General features: G+C 38.8%; 1 protein-coding gene across 1 annotated transcript; it reads left to right on the top strand.

Annotated features, from left to right (window-relative positions):
• The first annotated feature begins 535 nt into the window (after window positions 1–535).
• CA7 (carbonic anhydrase 7) lies at window positions 536–18693 on the top strand. Its single transcript, XM_075940704.2, has 7 exons — window positions 536–575; window positions 2510–2707; window positions 6504–6622; window positions 11297–11392; window positions 12119–12181; window positions 14316–14471; window positions 16693–18693. The coding sequence occupies exons 1-7, from the start codon at window positions 536–538 to the stop codon at window positions 16813–16815; spliced, it is 795 nt and encodes a 264-aa protein (XP_075796819.1). The 3' UTR covers window positions 16816–18693.
• Window positions 18694–20685: the final 1992 nt, after the last annotated feature.

Raw genomic sequence — 20685 nt, 5'->3', positions numbered from 1 at the left:
GAACAAATATTAAAAAGAAGAAAGATGGCAACCAGATGATGTCATTCTGTGTAGAGCACCCAAGAAAGGAGGAAGGTGCTAGTAAGAAGATTTTTGCAATTCATGGTAAGCAGTATTTAACATTGACGGGTCAGGTGGGTTGGGCTTTGTTTGCGGATGGAGCTTGAGAAAATATTACTACTTTGTCTCAGTTTTGACCCTGGATATGGACACATGCCACTAGCCACCTGACAATGGCTTGTCTTCTAGCCAACTGAAATCATTTGTAAATGGGTCACTGTGAATTCTAGTGGTTCCCTTTGACCAGGGCAGAGTAGACACCGGAAAAGGGATGAGCAGCAGCAGCAGAAATTTGAATGGATAGCTGGGACCATCAGGAACAAACATTCTTCCCTCTTACCACAGGAATTGCTTTATCTGCTCTGTGTCTTTAAGAGGTAGACACCATCCTGCAAATGAGCCATTATAAAGGCAGGTAAGCAGCAGCAATTGGATCAGAGAGCAGAAAGCAAAGCAGAGCACAGCAGCCTGCATAATGACTGGTCATCACTGCTGGGGATACGGACAGGATGACGGTATGTTACATGCATCCATTCCTAACCTAATCACTCTCTCTCTCCCCACCTCATCAGCTCCTTAATAGCCTTGTCTAATCCCTGCAGAAATGCCTGCATTTCATCATCTGCAGACATCAAATGTGCAGCAGGCAGTTAACTAGTTTATCAGTATTAACGCTGAAAGATGGATACCTGAGAATGACAAACTTTACCTGGTGCTCTCCAGTCATAATCAACAGCACTGTCATAATCTGTATGTAAGAAACCTGCATCTCCCTTAAACAGGAGTGGACGATATTTTAGCCATCTGCTTCCCAAAAAGATGATAGTTAACAGGGGGTTTGTTTCTCCCTCAAAAACAATCATTTATGTAAAGGAGATTTAGTGGACTGGTAATGGACATTCTGATCCCACTAAAATGAGATATTCATGCTATAATATGTTCCTTGAATTCCAAGAAATTACATAGATCAGAATTTAAACATTGGAGGCTTTTCTTTTTTATTAAACAAGCCATACTGTTCTTTCTGGTGTTTAAGAGCACGTTTAATTTAGAAATCTTCTCTTTCTGTGCCCCCCCCCCACTCCTCAAAAAGTATGTATAAAGAAAACTTATGTGGAGACTATGCAAACTCCAGAAAATATGTATGTTTCTATCATTTGAGAGAACATGTGTGGATGAATGACCGCAGCAAGACAAGTTTCACTCTTAAACACAGAGTGGAAGATGCATAGCCTCAGGAGATGTTATTTGTATGTATATGTGTATCTGTATGTATCTACTTTATTGTTAAAAAGCTTATAAGAGGGCAGTTCTATTGTATAGGCTTTGATGGAATTTCAAAACCAAATTTCTTTTAAAATCAGCTCCCAGATTGAGAAAAGTAAAATACATAGTTTATAAGTTAGTGCAGTTTATGAGGACTGCTAAAGACTGACATTGTATTTTGCATTAGATTTTTTTTTACCAACATAGGCTAGGGCAAGTGGTGTAGTTTAGACCTGTAACTAATTAACATTTTTCCACTCTTCCTCAAAAATTAGAATGCAACAATTTAAAAGTGTCTTGGGTTACTTTTAATGTATTTAAAAGTCAATATGATAACTTTTCCCAAACAAGGAGTAGAAGAATTACATTTCTGTGTGTGTTGTAGTAAAATACAAAAGTGGAACAAAAGTAAAAGGCAGCAATAAATAATTTTTTGATGTAGACATGATCTTGTTATCTTAAACAGCATGAGTGTATTCCAGCTCCTAGAGCAGCAAGCTGTGTGATTAAACTGGTATTTAATCCCACCCCTTTAAGGTCAGAAAGTCCACAGATGTTGATAATCATCCTGTACTCCTCACTTACTGTAGAGAAATAGCCTAGTGGGCATTGTGGAATAACGATGCCTGTCTCTCAAAGGTTTACTGCAGTCATGAAATGGGTTTAAAAATAAACACATAGTAGCTGAGAGATTCTGAGTCATCTGCATCTAATTTGAATTTTGAGTATTTACCACTATCCTAGCCACAAAAGCTTAAATACACACTGTATGTGTTTAAAATATGAACAGAGAAAGAAAGAGAGCAAAAGAGAGCGAAAGAGAGAAAGAGAGATTTCTCAACTAAGTCTATTCTGGAATAATCTATTTGTAATTGCATTTAATTTCTACAGGAAGCTAGGGAATATGCAGAAATGTGTGGGTGTGCCTATGACTGTATTATTTTCCCTTCTTTATGCTTTTCATAAAAGCTTAATTGTGCACCAGTATTTAGGCTGTGCTGCTAGTATCTGTAAACATATACAATTCAATGAAAAGTGTTTCAGATAACTCCTATGATGACAAATTTAAGTGATTGCAACTGAAAATGGCACTTGATCTGAGGCTCATGAAAACCTACAATGTTCCATTTATAGCTGTGGCAAAAAAGAAATAACAGTGGTTTTTTACCTCTTTTTTTCAAAGGGCCTTCTGAGTGGTACAAGTCATATCCTGTTGCCCAAGGATATCGTCAATCACCTGTCGATATAATCTCCACACAAGCAGTTTATGACCCTAGTCTGATGCCTCTTATTATCTCATATGAATCGTGTACATCTCTTACTATTTCCAACAATGGCCACTCAGTCATGGTGGACTTCGAAGATGCTGATGACAAGACAGGTGAGCCTGATGCTGTCTTAGAATTGAAATCTCGTGTCTTATGTTTCTGCACGGGCTAGCTAGGGAGATGATAAAATTCAGTATTTGGAGTAAAGATTAAAGGCTAGTGCACAATTTTGCAGCTATTTAAATCTGAAATGAGATCAGTGGCATTACTGGGTTGAATATGTGATCTGAACCACTTTTGTTTTACTATTTTCTTGAGCTTGCCATTTTTTTAACAACAGTCTTAGGGATTTGAAAAGTGGAGAGATGGTGTTCAGTTTCTGTGCAGTGTCCTTAAAAGATCCACATCCCTACATGATGAATAAAGAACTCAATCTGGGGACAGGAAACTGCATTTCAGCTTGTGGTGGTTTCTCTGAATTGCCCGGGGATGGAAAGATTGTCACATCTGCTGAACAGAGACCACATGCTTATCCCACTGATAACCTAGACCTATCAGCACATGATTCTTCTACGTTGATTTCCCACGACACAATGACTTTTTCAGAAAGTATATGGACTCCCAGGCTAATTCTGCTTAGGAGACAGATTCTGCAGCTCCCTTCTATCGTTCACTTCAGCTTTAGGGAGCGTGAACTTTGGCGCTGTTAAACACTAGATTGGGGTGGCCAAACTTACAGACTCTTCGAGCTGCATATAACAATATTCAGATATTTGGGACCTGGGGTGCACCTGCTGAGGCTCAGGGCTTCAGCCTTCTTGGAGGCGCTTGATTAAGCGTGGGCTGGGGGTTCACCTTGCTCCTGCTGAAGCCCCAAGACCCTCCTTTCTGTCCTGCAGAAGCCCTATTGCACCACACTACTGCAAGGCAGAGGTCTTGAGCTCCCCCACTCCAGACTGCTAGGTGGAGAATGGGGGAGTTCTGGAGGTCTCCATGCACCCCATTTTAACTGTAAAAGAGCCATGTGCAGTTTGCAAGTCACACTTTGGCCACCCCTGCATTAGATTGTTCTCGTTTCGCAGGAAATATTGAGAATTTTGCTCTGATTCACTTATACACCGATGCTGAAGCACAGAATATCAGAAATCTATTGGTAACTGATAAGTACAGAGGTCTCTGATAGGCTAGCTTATTTGTTTTACTTTAACTGATGTCAGCAACTAATGGTCATTCATCCAGTTTGGTGCTTTTGCTAAGGCCAATTTAATTTGATATGTCAGATATCCAATCCAAATGTTATGGCTGCTGGGAAATGAGTGTCCTGCAGTGGCCTGAGGTACTCTCTATAGCCTTTGAAGTAATCCCATAAGGTCGGCAGAGCATTATCAGGTGTGGGTTTAAATTACAGCTACTGGAACTTTTAAAAGAAAAAAACCAAAGGACAAGCAAACAGCTCAAAGAATGACCAATTTGCCAGTGTATTTTCTGAGTTTTAAATAAAGACAATGGATCTGAGCTTGCCTAAAATTAGCTTCTTTAAAGATTCTTTTAAGTATGTTGCCTTGGAAAGTGGCTTTGTAAAATGTATCTGGAAAAATAATCTTCAAGGACCATTTTAATTTAGAAGCTTCAGGGGGTAGCTGAGTAAGTCTGTACAGGATAAACTGTAAAAACAACAAATGGTCTGGTATCATTTTATAGAATAACAAAACATGTAAATGGTATGAAACTCCGGACATCTGAAGAACTGGGCTGTGCCCAGGAAAGCTCATGATACCATCTACATGTTTTGTTAGTCTATAAAGTGCTACCAGACCATTTGTTGTTTTTTAAGTTTATCCATTTTAATTTAATTATACATAATAAAAAATTTCCATTCAATAGTGAAATTCACCCAGATCAGAGGGTTTGCACTAGAGGGCCTGCATTGCTCCACAAAGTGAGAGTACCACTGCAGCATCTGGGCAAGAGGCTTTCTGCCTCTGTGAAGCGACTTTCCATTAAGTATACTGGCCTAATGGGGGCTATTGGACCTGAGGAAAAGCCATTAGACCTGCACTTGAATAGATCCAATGACTCAAAACGTCTGTATAGAGGCTATGAAGAAGCTTTGGTCACTGATTCAGACTAGCTGGGGTTGGTTGAGAATGAATTTCATCTATCCTACAATCCCCAGTTTAGGCCCCAATTTAGCAAAACATATAAGAATATGTTTAACTGGGCTTCAGTTTATTTAACTTCATGGGACATAAGCATGTGCTTATATAGACAGGCTGGTTTTCTATACAAAGTCCAATTTGAACTTGTGGTGGGATTCTGGACTGCATGTTTGAAAGTTAATATTCCATGTGAGGAGCAGTAAAATAATTCCATAACATGAATAATTTGGAAACAAATAAAATTATAAGAACTATGTTGTTAAAAAATACAGATACTGTGCGTGTGTGCTTTATAATACTTTTTAATTTATAGTTTAAATTATTAGTTTTCAGTTCTATTGCGTAGTATCCTGTCACTTTCAAACACAAGGAAATTACTAGAATTCCCCTAAAATATTTATTTTATTTGTTAAGTGTAGACCACATTGCCTATTATTAATGGGCTTCATTTATTACAATAATTATTTTAAAATATTAAAATGTTCTATTTACCTTAACCAAATCTCATAATATTTCCCTGTATACCTTCCCTACTTCTGTAAAGTGATTTGAAATCCTCTGATGAAATCTGCTTTGTTAAGTACAAGGTATACCATTAACTTTCCCTACAAAGTTCAGGTATTAACAGACAACAGAATATAGAGAACTTCTGCTGAAAGGAAAAAGATTATCCAAAGAGGAAATAGGCTACATCTAGACTGCAGCTCTTTTCTGGGATACCAGTGGTATCCCGGAAAAACTATGTCGCGTCCAAGGAACACATCTGCTTTTCTGAAATTTTTTTTGGAAAAGCAGATGCACTCTTTTGCCATCCCAGTAAACCTTGTTTTACAAGGAAGAAGGGATGTGTTGAAAGAGGAGGTTTTTCCAAAATTTGGCGCTGTGTATACACACCAACTTTTGGAAAAGCCTCTTTCAAAAGCAAAGTGGGAAAAGATACGCAAATTGCAAACCACAATTTGCATATCATCTTTTTCCAACTTTTCTTTGTAGTGTAGACATAGCCATAGTTTAGCAAAATGATCTATGGCTGTGTAAAATTGTATCTACTTTATCTCAACAGATCTACTCCCTGTCTTCCACAAAGTCCCAAATAACTACAATTCCAAAGAATTATTTAAAAACATGTAAAAAAATGTTTATAATTCCAACATAAAAAACCAAACACTAAAACCAGTTCAGCTTTCTGAATTTCAGTAGGAAGCATTCATAGTTTGGCTGCTTTATGGATAGCTACTAAGCCTTCTTACCTCAAATTTACATTTTCAAAGGCCAAATAGAAATATGGTAAGATTTTATATAAGTAATTGTCTGTAAAATTTTGTTTCTTTGTTTAGTATATATCTTTCTGCTATCCCTGATATCAAGTTGGAGGAAAAACTCTTTACCTTTACCCACCTTCGCCTAAAGTTGGACAGGGGGAGCTGATGTGAGATTCTTACTTACATAGATGATACTGTGAGTTTCTAACAGATTTGATGAAACTGGATTATGGATCAGAAACATCTCTAATGTAACTTTATTGACTTCAATCAGGAATAAATTTGTCATATGTTATTCATTCTAGTAATCTGAGAGCTGAGACAAAATACTTTATTTGTATATTGTTAATGCTGGCTTTGGCTTCTTTCTGGCTCTTGATAGATGCTGTTTCTTTACTATTTGAGCCAAGAAGTTTCTACAATCAGGCAGTAACAAAACCACCAAAAAATTAATCTGTTACATTCTCTTTATGCACTTCTATTTACAGTGATCAGTGGTGGACCCCTTGAAGGTCCCTATAGGCTAAAGCAGTTCCATTTTCATTGGGGAATGAAGCATAATCAGGGATCAGAGCATACAGTTGACAGCAAATCTTTTCCTTCTGAGGTAAGAACTTTTTTCATAATCACTTAATTACAACCAAGCAGGGCCTATCACAGGGAAGGCCAGGAAGGCCATTTGGCCCAGGCCTCAGGAGACAAAGGAGCCTCAAATTTTGACATTTTTCTACCATGTCATTTCTATGTATTATACACCTTGCAGTTATAACAGAGACAACAAAAGAAGCTCTATATACCTGCAAAAAATTGATTTAAATTATTGTGGGACCTTGGGCCTTCACCAATTTTTTGGTCACATCTGGGTTTTCATCTGCGTGATTGGAGACTGGAGTCACTGCTGTAATTAGTGATTCTACATGATGAAATACTGTTTATGGTATTTGCCTTAGTTTAGAGGTTTTGAAAGTCATGCTTAATTCTGTTACTATAAAGTGATTTTGCTTGGTCTGAAGGTGTGTTTATCCTTTAAATTATGTGTTTATCTAATCTCCTCCATAGGAGATTTTCGTATTCCTGTTTTTTCTTGTGTGTCTTCCTATACAATAAATGTATCGTGCTCAGCTGTAAGCTACCTCTTTGTCCAGTTTTAGATTCACCATTAAAGGCTTTTTTGTGATAATAAACTTTTAATTCTAGTTATTTAATACACTTTATATCTAATCTGGGAATAGCCTTATGTTCATATTCATAATAATGCACCAGTTATTAGAGGAATTTAATAATGGGAACATGTTAGCAGACAAAATTTCAAGATGCTGAAATAAGGCTATTAGGGTTGTATTAAATAACACCCCCAAACTGTTATTATATAATATTAATTGCCAAGTACATACAATTAAAATTATGTATAACCAATAGCTTTTAGCAAATTAATTTATTGTGTGTGAGGGTATGTCTACACTACCACCCTAGTTCGAACTAGTGTGGTTAATGTAGTGATACGAACTTGCAAATGAAGCCCGGGATTTGAATTTCCCGGGCTTCATTTGCATGTTGCCGGGCGCACCATTTTTAAGTGTCCGCTCGTGCGGACTCCGTGCCCGCGGTTACACGCGGCACGAACTAGATAGTTTGGACTAGGCTTCCATGGAACGAGGCATACAGATAGTTCGGAATAGGAAGCCTAGTCCGAACTATCTAGTTCGTGCTGCGTGTAGCCGCGGGCACGGAGTCCGCACTAGCGGACATTTAAAAATGGCGGCGCCCGGCAACATTCAAATGAAGCCCGGGAAATTCAAATCCCGGGCTTCATTTGCAAGTTCGTATCACTACATTAACCTAGTTCGAACTAGGGTGGTAGTGTAGACATACCCTTACTGTTTTTTAAAATAACTCCTTTACAAAAATGAAGTGAAGATTGTAAAGTGGTCAAGTAAGATATGGTGAAAACAAAAGAGTGAAGCAGCAGTTAAGAGTTTAAAGCCAATAACACATTTCTCGTAGAAAAGACGCCTCAGCTATTAGACAGTGACCATACTGACAGTGACACTTCCAGTCTGATGATGAAAACTTTGTACCCGCAAATGACATTTCAATGCCACTGCCTCAAAATGAGAAGGTCATTAATCAAGACACAGAAATGCCAACAATAGCAATAGATGCAGAATCTATGTTTGATTTAGAGACTGTGCAGGCAGAAAATGAGGACCTCAGAGATGCTTCACAGCAGGTGTAACAACAGTGGCATCAGAACCTTATTTTAGACTTCTTGATAAGAACAAAGTTGCTCAAATGCAGTAGTTTCTCAAAGTTGGCTGTTTTCAGATTCCAAGTAATATACCAAAAGATGCTGAAAATCATGCTTTTCCCACTTGTCTGCTGACAAAAACGCTTCCAAATGGAGAGATCTACACAAGAGACTGTCTCTGCTGGAGCACAGAAAAGTAGGCTCTGAACTGTGTACCCTGTTTCATATTTAACAGTTATACTTCAAATGCATCAGTACTGTCTGATCCATCTGGCACGTGAAGTACTTTCCTATTATTATTATTTATTGATGCAATTCCAGACTGTTCTCATAAAGAACAGATGATCTTGGTTGTTCAATATGTTAAAATTGAAGGAAATTCAAAGGTTTCAATTGAAGAATGATTCATTTTGTTTGATAATTTCATGAAAAAAATTGAAAAGAAGTCACCACTCGTGTATTAGAAATTCTTGAAGGCTTCAAATTAAATTTTCAGGTCTGCAATTGGCCAAGCCGATGACAAAGGATCCAATATGGTAGGGAAGTACAACAGAGTACAAGCAGTCCTTCTTGAGCAAAATCCAAACTGTATTTTCTCCAGCTGTGGCAACTACACACTAAATCTTCTCAGCGTTGATTGCGCTGAATCATGCAAGGAAGCAATCACATACTTTGGAACAATCCAGCAATTGTAAAACCTCTTCAGTAGCAAACCTCAAAAGTGGGAAATTCTGAAGCAACATCTGCCTGTTACCCTTCACTTCATGTCAACAATGAGATGGTCAGCATGAATTGATGGTGTTAGACCAGCATTTGGACTCTGTGAGAAAGGCTTTAAGTGAGCTTGAATCTCTTACTCTCACAATACAGGCTCACACTGAGCTTAAGTCAATTCATAAATATGCATCCAAATTTGAATGCATTTTAATGTCATCCATTTGGATGAAGCTGCTAAAAATGATCCACAAAAGTAATCTTACAATTGAAGCATGCAGTGCTACATTAGACGTTTAGAGGGATACCATTAAATGACTTCTTAAAGATACTAAAATGATTCATAATCAACGGGGCATGATCCTTTCTGAGTCCAAATCAGTAGCACAAGGTATTGAGATTTCATTTGAGTTTTCCACCAATCACAGCCTAACATTTCAATCTGATGCAGAAAGGCACTATTGAGTCAATGGTTTTTTTTGTTATTGTTGACTCCATCATATCTGGTCTTGCACGTTGATTTGAGTCACAATGACAAATTTGTATCCTGTTTGGATTCCTTTGGGAGTTCAGAGAACTAAGTGATGAAGATCTATATTCAGCGGCTGAACAGTTTCAAAAAAGGAACAACAATGAAATTTCAAGAGATCTCTGTGATAAGATCGTCCTCCTGAAACGTATACATTCCACCAACTTTAAATCAGACTGCAAGCCAAAATAACTGCTTCAGGAGATATTCGATCTTGGCCTGTTGACTGTATTTCCTAATATCACAATTGAATTACATATTTTTGTCAATCTCCCTGCATCAGTGGCTTCAGGTGAATACACATTCAACATGTTAAAATAAGTAAAGAACTATCATCATACTACAATGGGATAAGAGCATTTGAATGGGCTTAACATTAACAGTGATGTTGCCCATACATTAGATTTTTCTTCAATTATAAATGAGTTTGCACACAACAAAGCCAGAAATGCATTCCTAAAATGAAGAGTTTTGCTTGCAGTGGAAACTCACAATTAAAGTTATATTTTTAATATACATGCTATTGGTAAAATGACTTAACTGTTAATAAATAAATGTCTCAAGTGTTCATTTTCATATATTCTTTTGGTTTTAGTATGCCACTGTGGATGAAAAGTTACATCAGGGGTCTGGAGCTGGGGCTGGGCTGAACTCAAAGTGGTCCAGGCCTTTGTCATTCTCTGAGAGGGCTTGCAACCAAGATACAAACCTGGAACAAAATTTGGAAGTTTGCATCCAAATCTGAATTTTTCAGCTTGGCCCATCCCATCCATTTAACCAAGCAATATATTACTATTTATATTCACTAATAGAAGTGCTGGCTACATGTAGTTTCTAGTTGGCCATGTCTCTCTATCCACAATGGGGTCTGGAAGCCATCTCTTACCTCTATGCATTCCCTTAGGTAGGGCTTTTTCATTCCTAGGTAGGATATGCTTTCACTACAGATATGGTACAGTACTGGGAATGTGTGAGGTTTGGAGAGGGTTAGCTAGTCCTAGAGAAGAACTACCAGAAGATAGATCTGAGAGCGGGACTGTCAGAGAGGCTGTCAAAAAGGAAGGTTAATGTGCCACCATACTGCCCTTATATTTATCTGAAACCTTTTTATCTATTACAGCCATGAAAGGATAGATCGGGCGTATCATTTTTACCATCAATATTATGTGTCTGGAATCTATCTTCTGGATGTTGGCCAAACTCTTCAATATGGACCTGAGCTTCCTGTAGGCCTGTAGCTGGAAGCTGGTTGGCATTTATGATATAACTGATTAATTAGACATACACATTGTGATAGTTCTGAAGGATGGTTTATCGATGCCCAGTAATGACAGTTCTTACCACACACTTTAAGTAAATAACCAGTACATTTGTGCTCTGTTTATTACTGTGTTTATACAGTAGGTAGATGAGGGGGCCGCATTCTTGCTAGTCCTTTACGCAACTTTCCTAATAAATAATTTTGGGGTTGGAGTCATAGCTCTAGCAGCCAATAATAGTTTACATATAAAGAAGAAGAGACATAGCTTTAGTTGACTCTGAGAGTGGTGTGTGAGTGTGGGTGCATGCGGGTGTGTTCAACTAATCCCCTCAAAGTACTGCTTTGGAACTTGATAAATTCCTAGTTGAGTTGGTATGTCCCAGAGTTTCTGACAAATCTGCTCTTCAAGCAAAGTATTATTATGTTATAAATTGATTGATGTTATTGATTACTAAGTGTAATATAACCTGCAGGAGGACCTTCATCATATTGCTTGTTCATACTTCTGACTTATGATTCCCCTTCATAGCTTCACTTGGTTCATTGGAATGCTAGGAAATATGCAACATTTGGAGAAGCAGCAGTAGCTCCAGATGGCTTGGCGGTAGTTGGTATTTTCTTGGAGGTAAGAGTCATGAAAATAATTCTATGTATTTATGTGTACAGAAGAATCAAACTGTCAACTGTTTAAGATCTAAGACACAAAGTTGAGAAGATCTGTTTCATGAAAGTAAATTACTTTATTAGAAGCAGTGATTCAAGGCAGATTTCAATTCAACCTAGTGGGAACATGCCTAGAACATAAAATGGCCTGATATATATTATAGATGTGAACGAATAGTCGACATGCTAGTTGACTAGTCACTTTCCCCCCTTACTGCCTCTATCAGAAAGCTCGGGGGAGCGGGGGAAGTAAAGAGTGCATCAAAGTGGCAGTGCCACCTGGAGCCTGGGGCCAGACTCTGAGCTCCATGTGGCGCTGCTGCTTTGAAATGCTGCATGCAGCCCGGGGCCAGGTGGGACTCCCCCACTTAACCCGGGCTCCCTATGGCGCTACCGCTTTGAAACATCACATGGAGCATGAGACCAGTGGGGGGACTGCTTGAGTCCCCTGCTGGCCCCGTGCTCTCCAGTGCTTTTGTCTTTTAAGTGTAGCAACAGCCCTGGGATTGTTGCTACACTTCAAAGGCAGATGCGCCCTTATCAGCTAATCAAACAGTCAATGCAAATTGCATCGACTGTTTAATTAACCAATTAAACAAAATTTTACATCCTTATTATATATTCAAAGCATAATTATTAACTATATCATATCTATATTCTCATGCAACTCTATAAATTGCACTTTTAGACTGGAGAAGAACATGCCAGTATGAACAGACTAACTGATGCCTTATATATGGTAAAATTTAAAGTAAGTTTTGTTTTTCCTTTTGATCTTATATCTTTTTATCTTCCTCTCACTTGAATGACTTTTCAACAGTATAAACTGATGCACTAGCTTGAGTGAAAGAAAAATGAATTAAAGCAGCAAATACCGTCTCCTATAACCTCCCTCCCCAAATTCACACATCATTAGTAGGTAATGTAATACAAGAACATGTTAAAGTGATCATTTAGATGCACTTCATGCTAATATATTGTCTCTTACCACTCATAGGGTATGTCTAGACTGCATCCCTCTGTTGGCAGAGGGATACAGATTAGGCAGGGTGACATTGCAAACGAGGCAGAGATTTAAATAGCGCATGCCTAATTTACATTTTGCCGACTCAGCACTTTGTCGGCAAAAAGTGGCAGTCTAGACAGGGATCTGTCAAGAAAGAAAGCTTTTTTCAACAGATCCCTTATGCCTCCTGCAAGGAGGTTTACAGGATCTGTCGAAAAAGGCTTTCTTTCTCGACAGATCCCCCTCTAGACTGCAGCTTTTTGCTGACAAAGTGCTGAGTCGGCAAAACGCGGTGGCCATTTTTATGCAAATTAGGCATGGGATATTTAAATCCCTGCCTCATTTGCAATGTTGAGCTGCCTAATGTGCATCCCTCTGTCAACAGAGGGATGCAGTCTAGACATGGCCCTAGTTGCCTTGTATCATAGAATTCTAGGCTCTCATGCACTAAACTTCAATATAATTCCCTTATGCTAACAAGGAGTTCAGAATGAATGAACATATTATTCTTACCTCTGGCTGCGTCTACACTGGCATGATTTTGTGCAAATACTTTTAACGGAAGAGTTTTTCCATTAAAAGTATTTGCACAAGAGAGCGTCTATACTGGCATGTGCCTTTGCACATAAGATTTGTTTTTGCACAATAGCATCTGTGCCAGTGTAGATGCTCTCTTGTGCAAGAAAGCTCCGATGGCCATTTTAGCCATCGGGGCTTTCTTGCGCAAGAAATTGATGTTACCTGTCTACACTGGCCTCATGCACAAGAACACTTGCGCAAGAGGACTTACTCAGACACTCCCACTAAGGGATATTTGCACAAGAAGCACTGATTTTGTACATTACAACGTCAGTGTTCTTACGCAAATACTCGTGGCCAATGTAGACAGGCAGCAAGATATTGCAAAAGCTTGCCAATGTTGACACAGCCTCTGTGTTTGAGAGGGCCTATTGAATTCTGATGTTGTGAAAATGTGCTTGGCCATAGCTGGATGAACATGACAACAACTTGCTCCTCCCCACACCTTTTGTAAAGGAAGCATTGTCCCTGTAGCCATTTCTTGTAATTACTTTTAAAGGTGGCAAGTCAGCCCTTCAAGATGAGATGCCTTTGTCCTTACTCCTCCTGGCATCTGGGATGAACAGAATTTTGTGGATATTTTGGTGTTTTGTGGTTGCTTGATTGTGGAGTAGGTGTGAGCAGGTCCCCCCTCCTCCTAGTTTGTTTCTCCATAACAATGCATGGAGCCAGGTGTCCTGTTCTGGACCACTGCAGTCCTGAAAGTAGTTGTGCAACCTTTATTGGCGTTGCATGCAGTGCCAGCTTAGCATCCCTGTAGCTCCAGGATAGACCTGCTCTTTGTTCTAGATTTGCATAGTTGATTTTAGAGGCAACCTTTGCCTGGATGGATTGTTGCTCTAGACACCAAGCAGAATTGTAAAGCACAGAAAGTGGCGGGTAACTAGCATTGGAATTCCACAGTTCTGTAGAAGCAAATGCTGGTAATGAAGTGTGCACAGTTAGCAGCTCCTGCTGGGCACTATGCAAAGGAGATATTTTCTGCCTAACTTCCTCCAAGGGAAAGGGCGCAAATTGCAAGGGAACCTTTTATTTTACTAGCTGAGTGCTAACACGGGCAGCAGGGGCATACAATCCCCAAGCCAGCATTTGGATCTGGGGTCACCACAGCCCATGTAATATCACCACGATACTAGATAAATGCTATTCTCATGATATTGCAGTGCTTAAACACAGTTAAATGGTCATCTGATTATTTGTGCACTTTTAAGCTATCATCTGATATTTCTGTTTCTCAGTAAATATCTATCTCCTTAAACACACATTAAATAAAGGAATATAATGTATCTGTTCTTTCCAGGGGACAAAAGCTCAGTTCAGTAGCTTCAACCCAAAATGCCTCTTGCCCTGGAGTTTAAATTATTGGACATATCCTGGTTCTCTAACAACACCTCCTTTACATGAGAGTGTAACGTGGATAGTGCTGAAAGAGCCTGTCAAAGTTTCTAAGAAACAGGTAATCTTGCAGTCAGCTTGTTTCCAAGCTTTGATTCTTTTGACTTGAATTTTTTTAGGATTCAAAATGGGATCTGTGGGCAGTGAGTGTTTTCTTTGTACACTGGGAATAATTCAAGACATGGCAAATAGCCTGAGACATCTACTCTTGAAGTACTGAATGTTGGATTTTGTTAATACATTATCAGTGTGGATAAAGTAGAAAACCAACATTTGGTTTATTATGCCTCCACAAAGATATAATGGACCAAATTCTGCCCTCATTTACACCTGCACAACTGTGTCTTAGTTGAATGCAAGGATTTGTCTGGAGTTTCTTTGCTATTTGTCAAATTAGTATTCTTTTATCTATCTCACTCTTCCTATATTTGCCAGGAATTAACAAATGACTTAAGAACTTAAGTGCAGATTTTCAAAGATATTTAGGTACCTAAATATACAGATATGTATTTAGTGAGCTTTTCAAAGTATTTATGTGCCCAACTCCCATTCATTTCAATGGAAGTTAGGCACCACGGTACTTTGGAAACTCCTACTAAATGTCAATCTTCATCTTTAGATACCTTTACAAATCTGGCCCTTAAACCAAATTCTGTTTTAACAAACACTGATTTAACTCAGCATGATTTATCCTTTGATATTTGTCTGAATCGATGTAAAATAAATGTTCATAAATAAGGTCCTACCAAATTTACAAACATGAAAAACATATCATAGACAATACAATCTGGTCATTGTTGGTGAAATTGGGTGTCTTGTGTGCTTTTACCCTATATGATGCAGATTTCACAGGGGAGACCGGCATTTCTCAAATGTGGAGTTCTCACCCAAAAGGGATTTGCAGAGGCTCACAAGGTTATTTTAAGGGGGTGTAGTATTGCCATCCTTACTTCTGCACTGCCTTAGTCTTTATTGTGGAGGTGGTTTTGTAGATACAATAAGCCCACCCTCAGGGCATCTGACAGCCTCCACAGACCCCTGAGCAAGGTGTATGTGAGGTGCCAGCTCTGCGCTCCCGGAAGGGGCGGGGCCTTGGACAGAAAGAACGAGGATGGGAGCAGTCAGTCCTCCAAACCACCTGGACTGCAGCATTCACTTCCCCCACTTCCCCCCAGCCCTTAGAGCCACATGGAGTGCATGCCATGGTGCTCTGGCGGCAATTTAAAGGGCCTGGGGCTCCAGCCAGGATTTCCAGGCCCTGGGGCAACTTCCCCCATTGTTCCTCCATGTAAGTGGGCCTGCCTACCCCTTGCCAACCAACATAACATCTACTCCACATCACTTAACACTTCTGGGTTTCCAGATTTCTTCTTCTTTCCATTGGATATTTGTGCTTCAAATAAGTTGTGTATAAATATATTAGCTTGCAGATTTCCAAGCTGAATATTTTTTTGATCTTTTCTAATATTTCTAGGTTCCTGTTTATTATTTTTCCATCTGCACTGCACTTAACTCCAAACAGAGAATGTTATCCATTAGGGTTGCCAGATGGTTTCAATAAAAATACCGGACACACTTGACATTACATCACAATCTACATTACATCTTCTTTAGAAAATACCGAACATTTATATTTTCTCATTTATATTTTCTCAATTTGTTTCCCAAAGAGAAAGCTCAAATACTGGACTGTCCAGTTCAAAATTGGACACTTGGCAACCCTATTACCCAGGATCCTCTGCATTCCTGGACCATTCAGTGATTTGGCCTAAAGAAAGGGAAACTTTAGGCTGACTATCAGGAGAATTTCCTGGCAGTAAGACATACTGCATTTGAAATAGTCTCCTCTGTAGGAAGTGATAAGAACTACAGTCTATTTAAAAGTACAGCATATTTAAAAGTAAACTGAGCAAAACACCCTAGGTAATAGTCTGATAAAGGGAAAGGATTTACTGTCTAGATGACCAAACAGGTCTTTTTCATCTCTAACTGGAACTGAAGCTTCCATAATGGGAACTTGAACCTTTTGTATTAAACATTTCAAATATAGAAAACAATGGAACATGTTAAATGAGCCAATCATGCATTTCAAATTACTTTTGGAGGTGTCTAATATTCAGTAATTGTTGGGGGCCTTCCCCCATCGTTAATCATCTCTCTAGTCTCTTCACTTGAAAATGTACTATTAACTGATTGAAAAGTGTGAATGATTTCCTCTTCTCTTTTTACAATTACACCACTTACCTTTGCAAGTAGTAAAATTATTTCTCATGTATTTACAGCTGGAGAAATTCCGAACTCTTCTCTTCACCAGCGAGGGAGATGAAAAGATCCAGATGGTGAATAATTTTCGCCCCCCTCAGCCTCTTAAGGGAAGAATAATTCGTGCCTCCTTCAAGGCCTAAAGATGAAAATGATTAATGACCTTTAAACTTCCAAGTGCTTCCATGTCTGAAAGGCCTAACAAAATCACTGATCTCCAGATGATTATCTCTTTGAGAAAGCAAAACAGCCATTTCCATGAACACTTTTTGTTGTGGTGCAGCAAAAAAATCAATACCTCTTGGTTTTATGCTTTGCATGGACCAGATCCATTCTTTTAAAATAATTATTATGGGATCTTGTTCTTTAAAAGAAATAATATTTTTTTAAAATCAGGAATAATTTAGTAATTCGGGGCACACTTTAATAGAATAGTATGGCGATGTTCCTTATTCACCATAATTTTAACTTTTTATCATACTATTTTAAAATAGGAAACTGCTTGTGCAGAAGTGATTGGCGCAACTTCTAATGATTAGAGCTATTGTTCATAATCTAATAAATGGTGGGATAATATTAATGAGCTCTGACATTGGAAAATGAAAGGCTTAGACCTTCTTGCCGGTTTCCTGTGGATTCTACTCAGTTTGACCAACTCCTCTGGATTAGAAGATACTTTGACTTTATTCTAATTAATTGCACTTGCTTTCTTACATGCAACCAGAGCCTGAAAAGGTAGCACATACTAAAAATGTGATTTTTTTCCATTCACCTCAAACGGGAGTTGACTTTGCAGCCCAGTTCATACAGTTTTAATGTTAACATTTTAAAAATAGTTATAAATTAAAAATAACTTGCATAGTGATAAAAATCACCCAGTGCTTCACAACTAACCCATCTCCCATTCACCCAAAACTATTAGGTCATGCATAGCTATCAGACTTTAACATTTAATTCAGTTGAAAGGATATTCCTTAGGAATTAGGCTAAATTCAGATGACTGAGACAGTTGCTACTATCCTTAAAATAATTAGAGTAAACATAGTGTTTACAGGTGCATAATTTTATTCCACTCTCTCAGAGCATTGGGTGGGATTGTGAAAGTGTTCTAGCAAACAACACAGAAGCAGTGAGGAGAGCTGACTTTTGAATAAACTAGGGCTAGGTTGTTATACTCACACTCACAAAGGCCATGTCAACACCAGGAGATTATTTCAAATTTACTAAATTTGACTTCTGGGCACCCAATTTTACAAATTTGAAGTTCCATGTCCTCGATATGGGGAAGAATCAAATGTAGCCTGAGGTAGACTCCATTAATGTGGACATGCTACCTCGGACTCAGAACCCCAGGAAGCACTCTGTGGGGAGCTATGGGAGGCCTCCCAGGGGCCAATTAATTCAAATTAGTGGCACCGGCGTGTCCACACTAATATTATTTTGGACTTATAAATTCAGAATTTGTGTTATTCCTCATGAAAAGCAGGAGTACAGAATTCAAATTCTGTGGCCCCTTATTCCAGAATAATGGGCTTGGTGACTTGGGAGGCTTATTTCGGACTAAGATCCTAGTGTAGACCAGGCCAAAGAGTAGTATCTTACTCCACTGAAGTCAGTGTATCACAATATCCAAGGTAAATATTTTAAATCTTCCTTCTGTTAACAATACATAAATAGGAATAAGGACAAACCACAGAGAATACAGCCTGCCACTGCAGAATTAGTACACAGCTTTGGAATACCCCATGGGCACCCACTTAAAAGTCCTATAGCTTTGTGTCCTGAGTTTGTTTGATCTTATGAAATACAAAGGGTTAGCTCTCTCAGGCTATGTCTACACTGCTGGGGAGGTGGGGGGTGCATATCTTTTTCCGCTTGTTTTTTCAGAGGAGGTTTTTCCAACATTTGGGAATGCGTCCACTTTTTCATAACAGTTTCTAAAAAAGCAGGCACACTCTTTTTGGCCAGGGCCAAAAGTCGGAAAAACCTCCTCTTTTGGAACATCCCTTATTCCTCATAAAATGAGGAATACAGATATGCCAAAAGAGTGCGCCTGCTTTTTTAGAAACTGTTACGAAAAAGTGGATGCATTCCCTGGACACAGCAGAGTTTTTCTGGGATACCTCTGGTATCCCAGAAAAACTCTGCAGTCTAGACATAGCCTCAGTATTGGGACAGGAGGATTTTTAAAGAACATCCACCTACATGCTGCATGAAATAGTGCTGATAATCCAGGAGGTGGTACTGTTCTGCAGGAGTGTCTAATGCATGAAATAATGGACAGGAAACCACGCTGCTGATGGTCTTTTAGTTTCATATGTGTAAAGCTGAAATTGGGTGAACTTGTAGTGATTGTTGTTATGCCATGGATGTTAACCATGTTGCCTCTTCAAATTCTACCTCAAGTTAGTGCATTCCCCTGCAGCATGATTTCCTTCATTTCTCGCCCTAAGCCTGTACATTGTTAAGTAGAAGCCGTGTTCCTTTTAGGGGCCTTGAATAGCTTTAATGTAATTGATTTCATTGGCAATAGTCTTAATTTACATTAGTGTTGGTGATATGCAACTCAGACCCTAGTTCTCAGGGATAAGCTGAGCTCTCCTTGTGTTTGTGAAGCTTGAATTCTAAGTGCTTTCACCTCCTCAGAAGGAAGGTGCTGCAGCAGAGCAAAGTATTAATATTATCAGAATTTATGCTGCTTTGGTGGCAAAATTCTCTCAAGACATTTTTTCCAGTTAATCAATTTGACATTGATGTTAGTTGCAACTGACATCACTACATTCCAATTAATTGTCAGAAACCTTGAGCCCTATGTAGGAAGGTGTGTGCACATTGTAATTCAAAGGTGTAATTCAAAAGGAAAAGTGGTAAGATTCAACCATTTTGTCAAATCTCTATTTTTTTATTAAAGCTGCCCTCTGTTTCTCACCTGCTGTATAAGAAAATGTTCAGCATAGAGGAGCAGAGAATGTAAAAAGAGAAGAGTGGGCTCAGATGAGAAAGTCTCCTCAGATAGGGAAAGAAGGCATTGTATTGTGATCAGACAATACTAGGAGTGAGAAGTGTAGGGTTCTAGACATGGTTCTGCCTATGCATTAAACTAAAACTCAATATCCCCCACTTTTCTCATCTGTGAAATGGGGACAATAATACTTACCTACCTCACAGGGATGTTGTGAGGGTTAACTCAGCAATGTTTAGAAAGTGCTTTGAGATCCTTTATTCAAACATGCTATCAAAGTATAGAATGTGCAATTATAATGTGCAATGAATTGACCAGTATGAATGTGATTTGTACAGCTTGTAGTGCAGGCTGCTGTTGCAGAAGGTAGGAACTTTTTATACCAGGTATTCCCAACTTCTTTAACAAATCAAATGTATTTTTAATAAACATGCGTGGGGTCTTGTTCTAGGTCTTATTGGAACAGATCTAATTCTTGTGCTGCATTAGAACACACACACACACACACACACACACACACACACACACACACACACACACCTTCTACCCAGCTGTATTTCATTTTTATAGGGTTTCCTTCACCACCATAACTGAAAAATGCAGTGCGTTCTTTTTTTTCCAGAACTGTTTTGTATAAATCTGTAACAGATCTGCTTGTGATCAAGGGAGGCTCCAAACTATTTAATGACTCAAGTTTACCTCAGTCTTAAAGGGACTCTGAAATGTTGCATAGTTAAATAGCACAAATACAGATATGATTTATCTCCTCTCAAACATTTGATTAGTTTCCCTGAAACCTTTAATCTAAGGAACATTTCTAATGTATGCCATATTTATTTCACAAATGCACCTTCTCATCTTCTGTGGGTCGGTAGGTCCCCTCTTGTTAAGTGGAGTAATCTAAATCAAAGCACTTTTCTTGGTCACCATCTTTCTGTACATGATGTATTTTGCTCTACTGTTGGCTAGATCTTTACTTGCCTTGTGCCAGAGATGACCAGGAAGTGCTATATGTGTCTGTTTTAAATGAATTAGATAAGTTCATGGAGGT

This window comes from Pelodiscus sinensis, chromosome 12 (genome assembly GCF_052426305.1).
Source record: "Pelodiscus sinensis isolate ZL-2025 chromosome 12, ASM5242630v1, whole genome shotgun sequence".
Taxonomy (NCBI): Eukaryota; Metazoa; Chordata; order Testudines; family Trionychidae; genus Pelodiscus; species Pelodiscus sinensis.
Note: the sequence above shows the minus strand (reverse complement) of the source record. Positions and strands in the feature narration are given on the sequence as shown.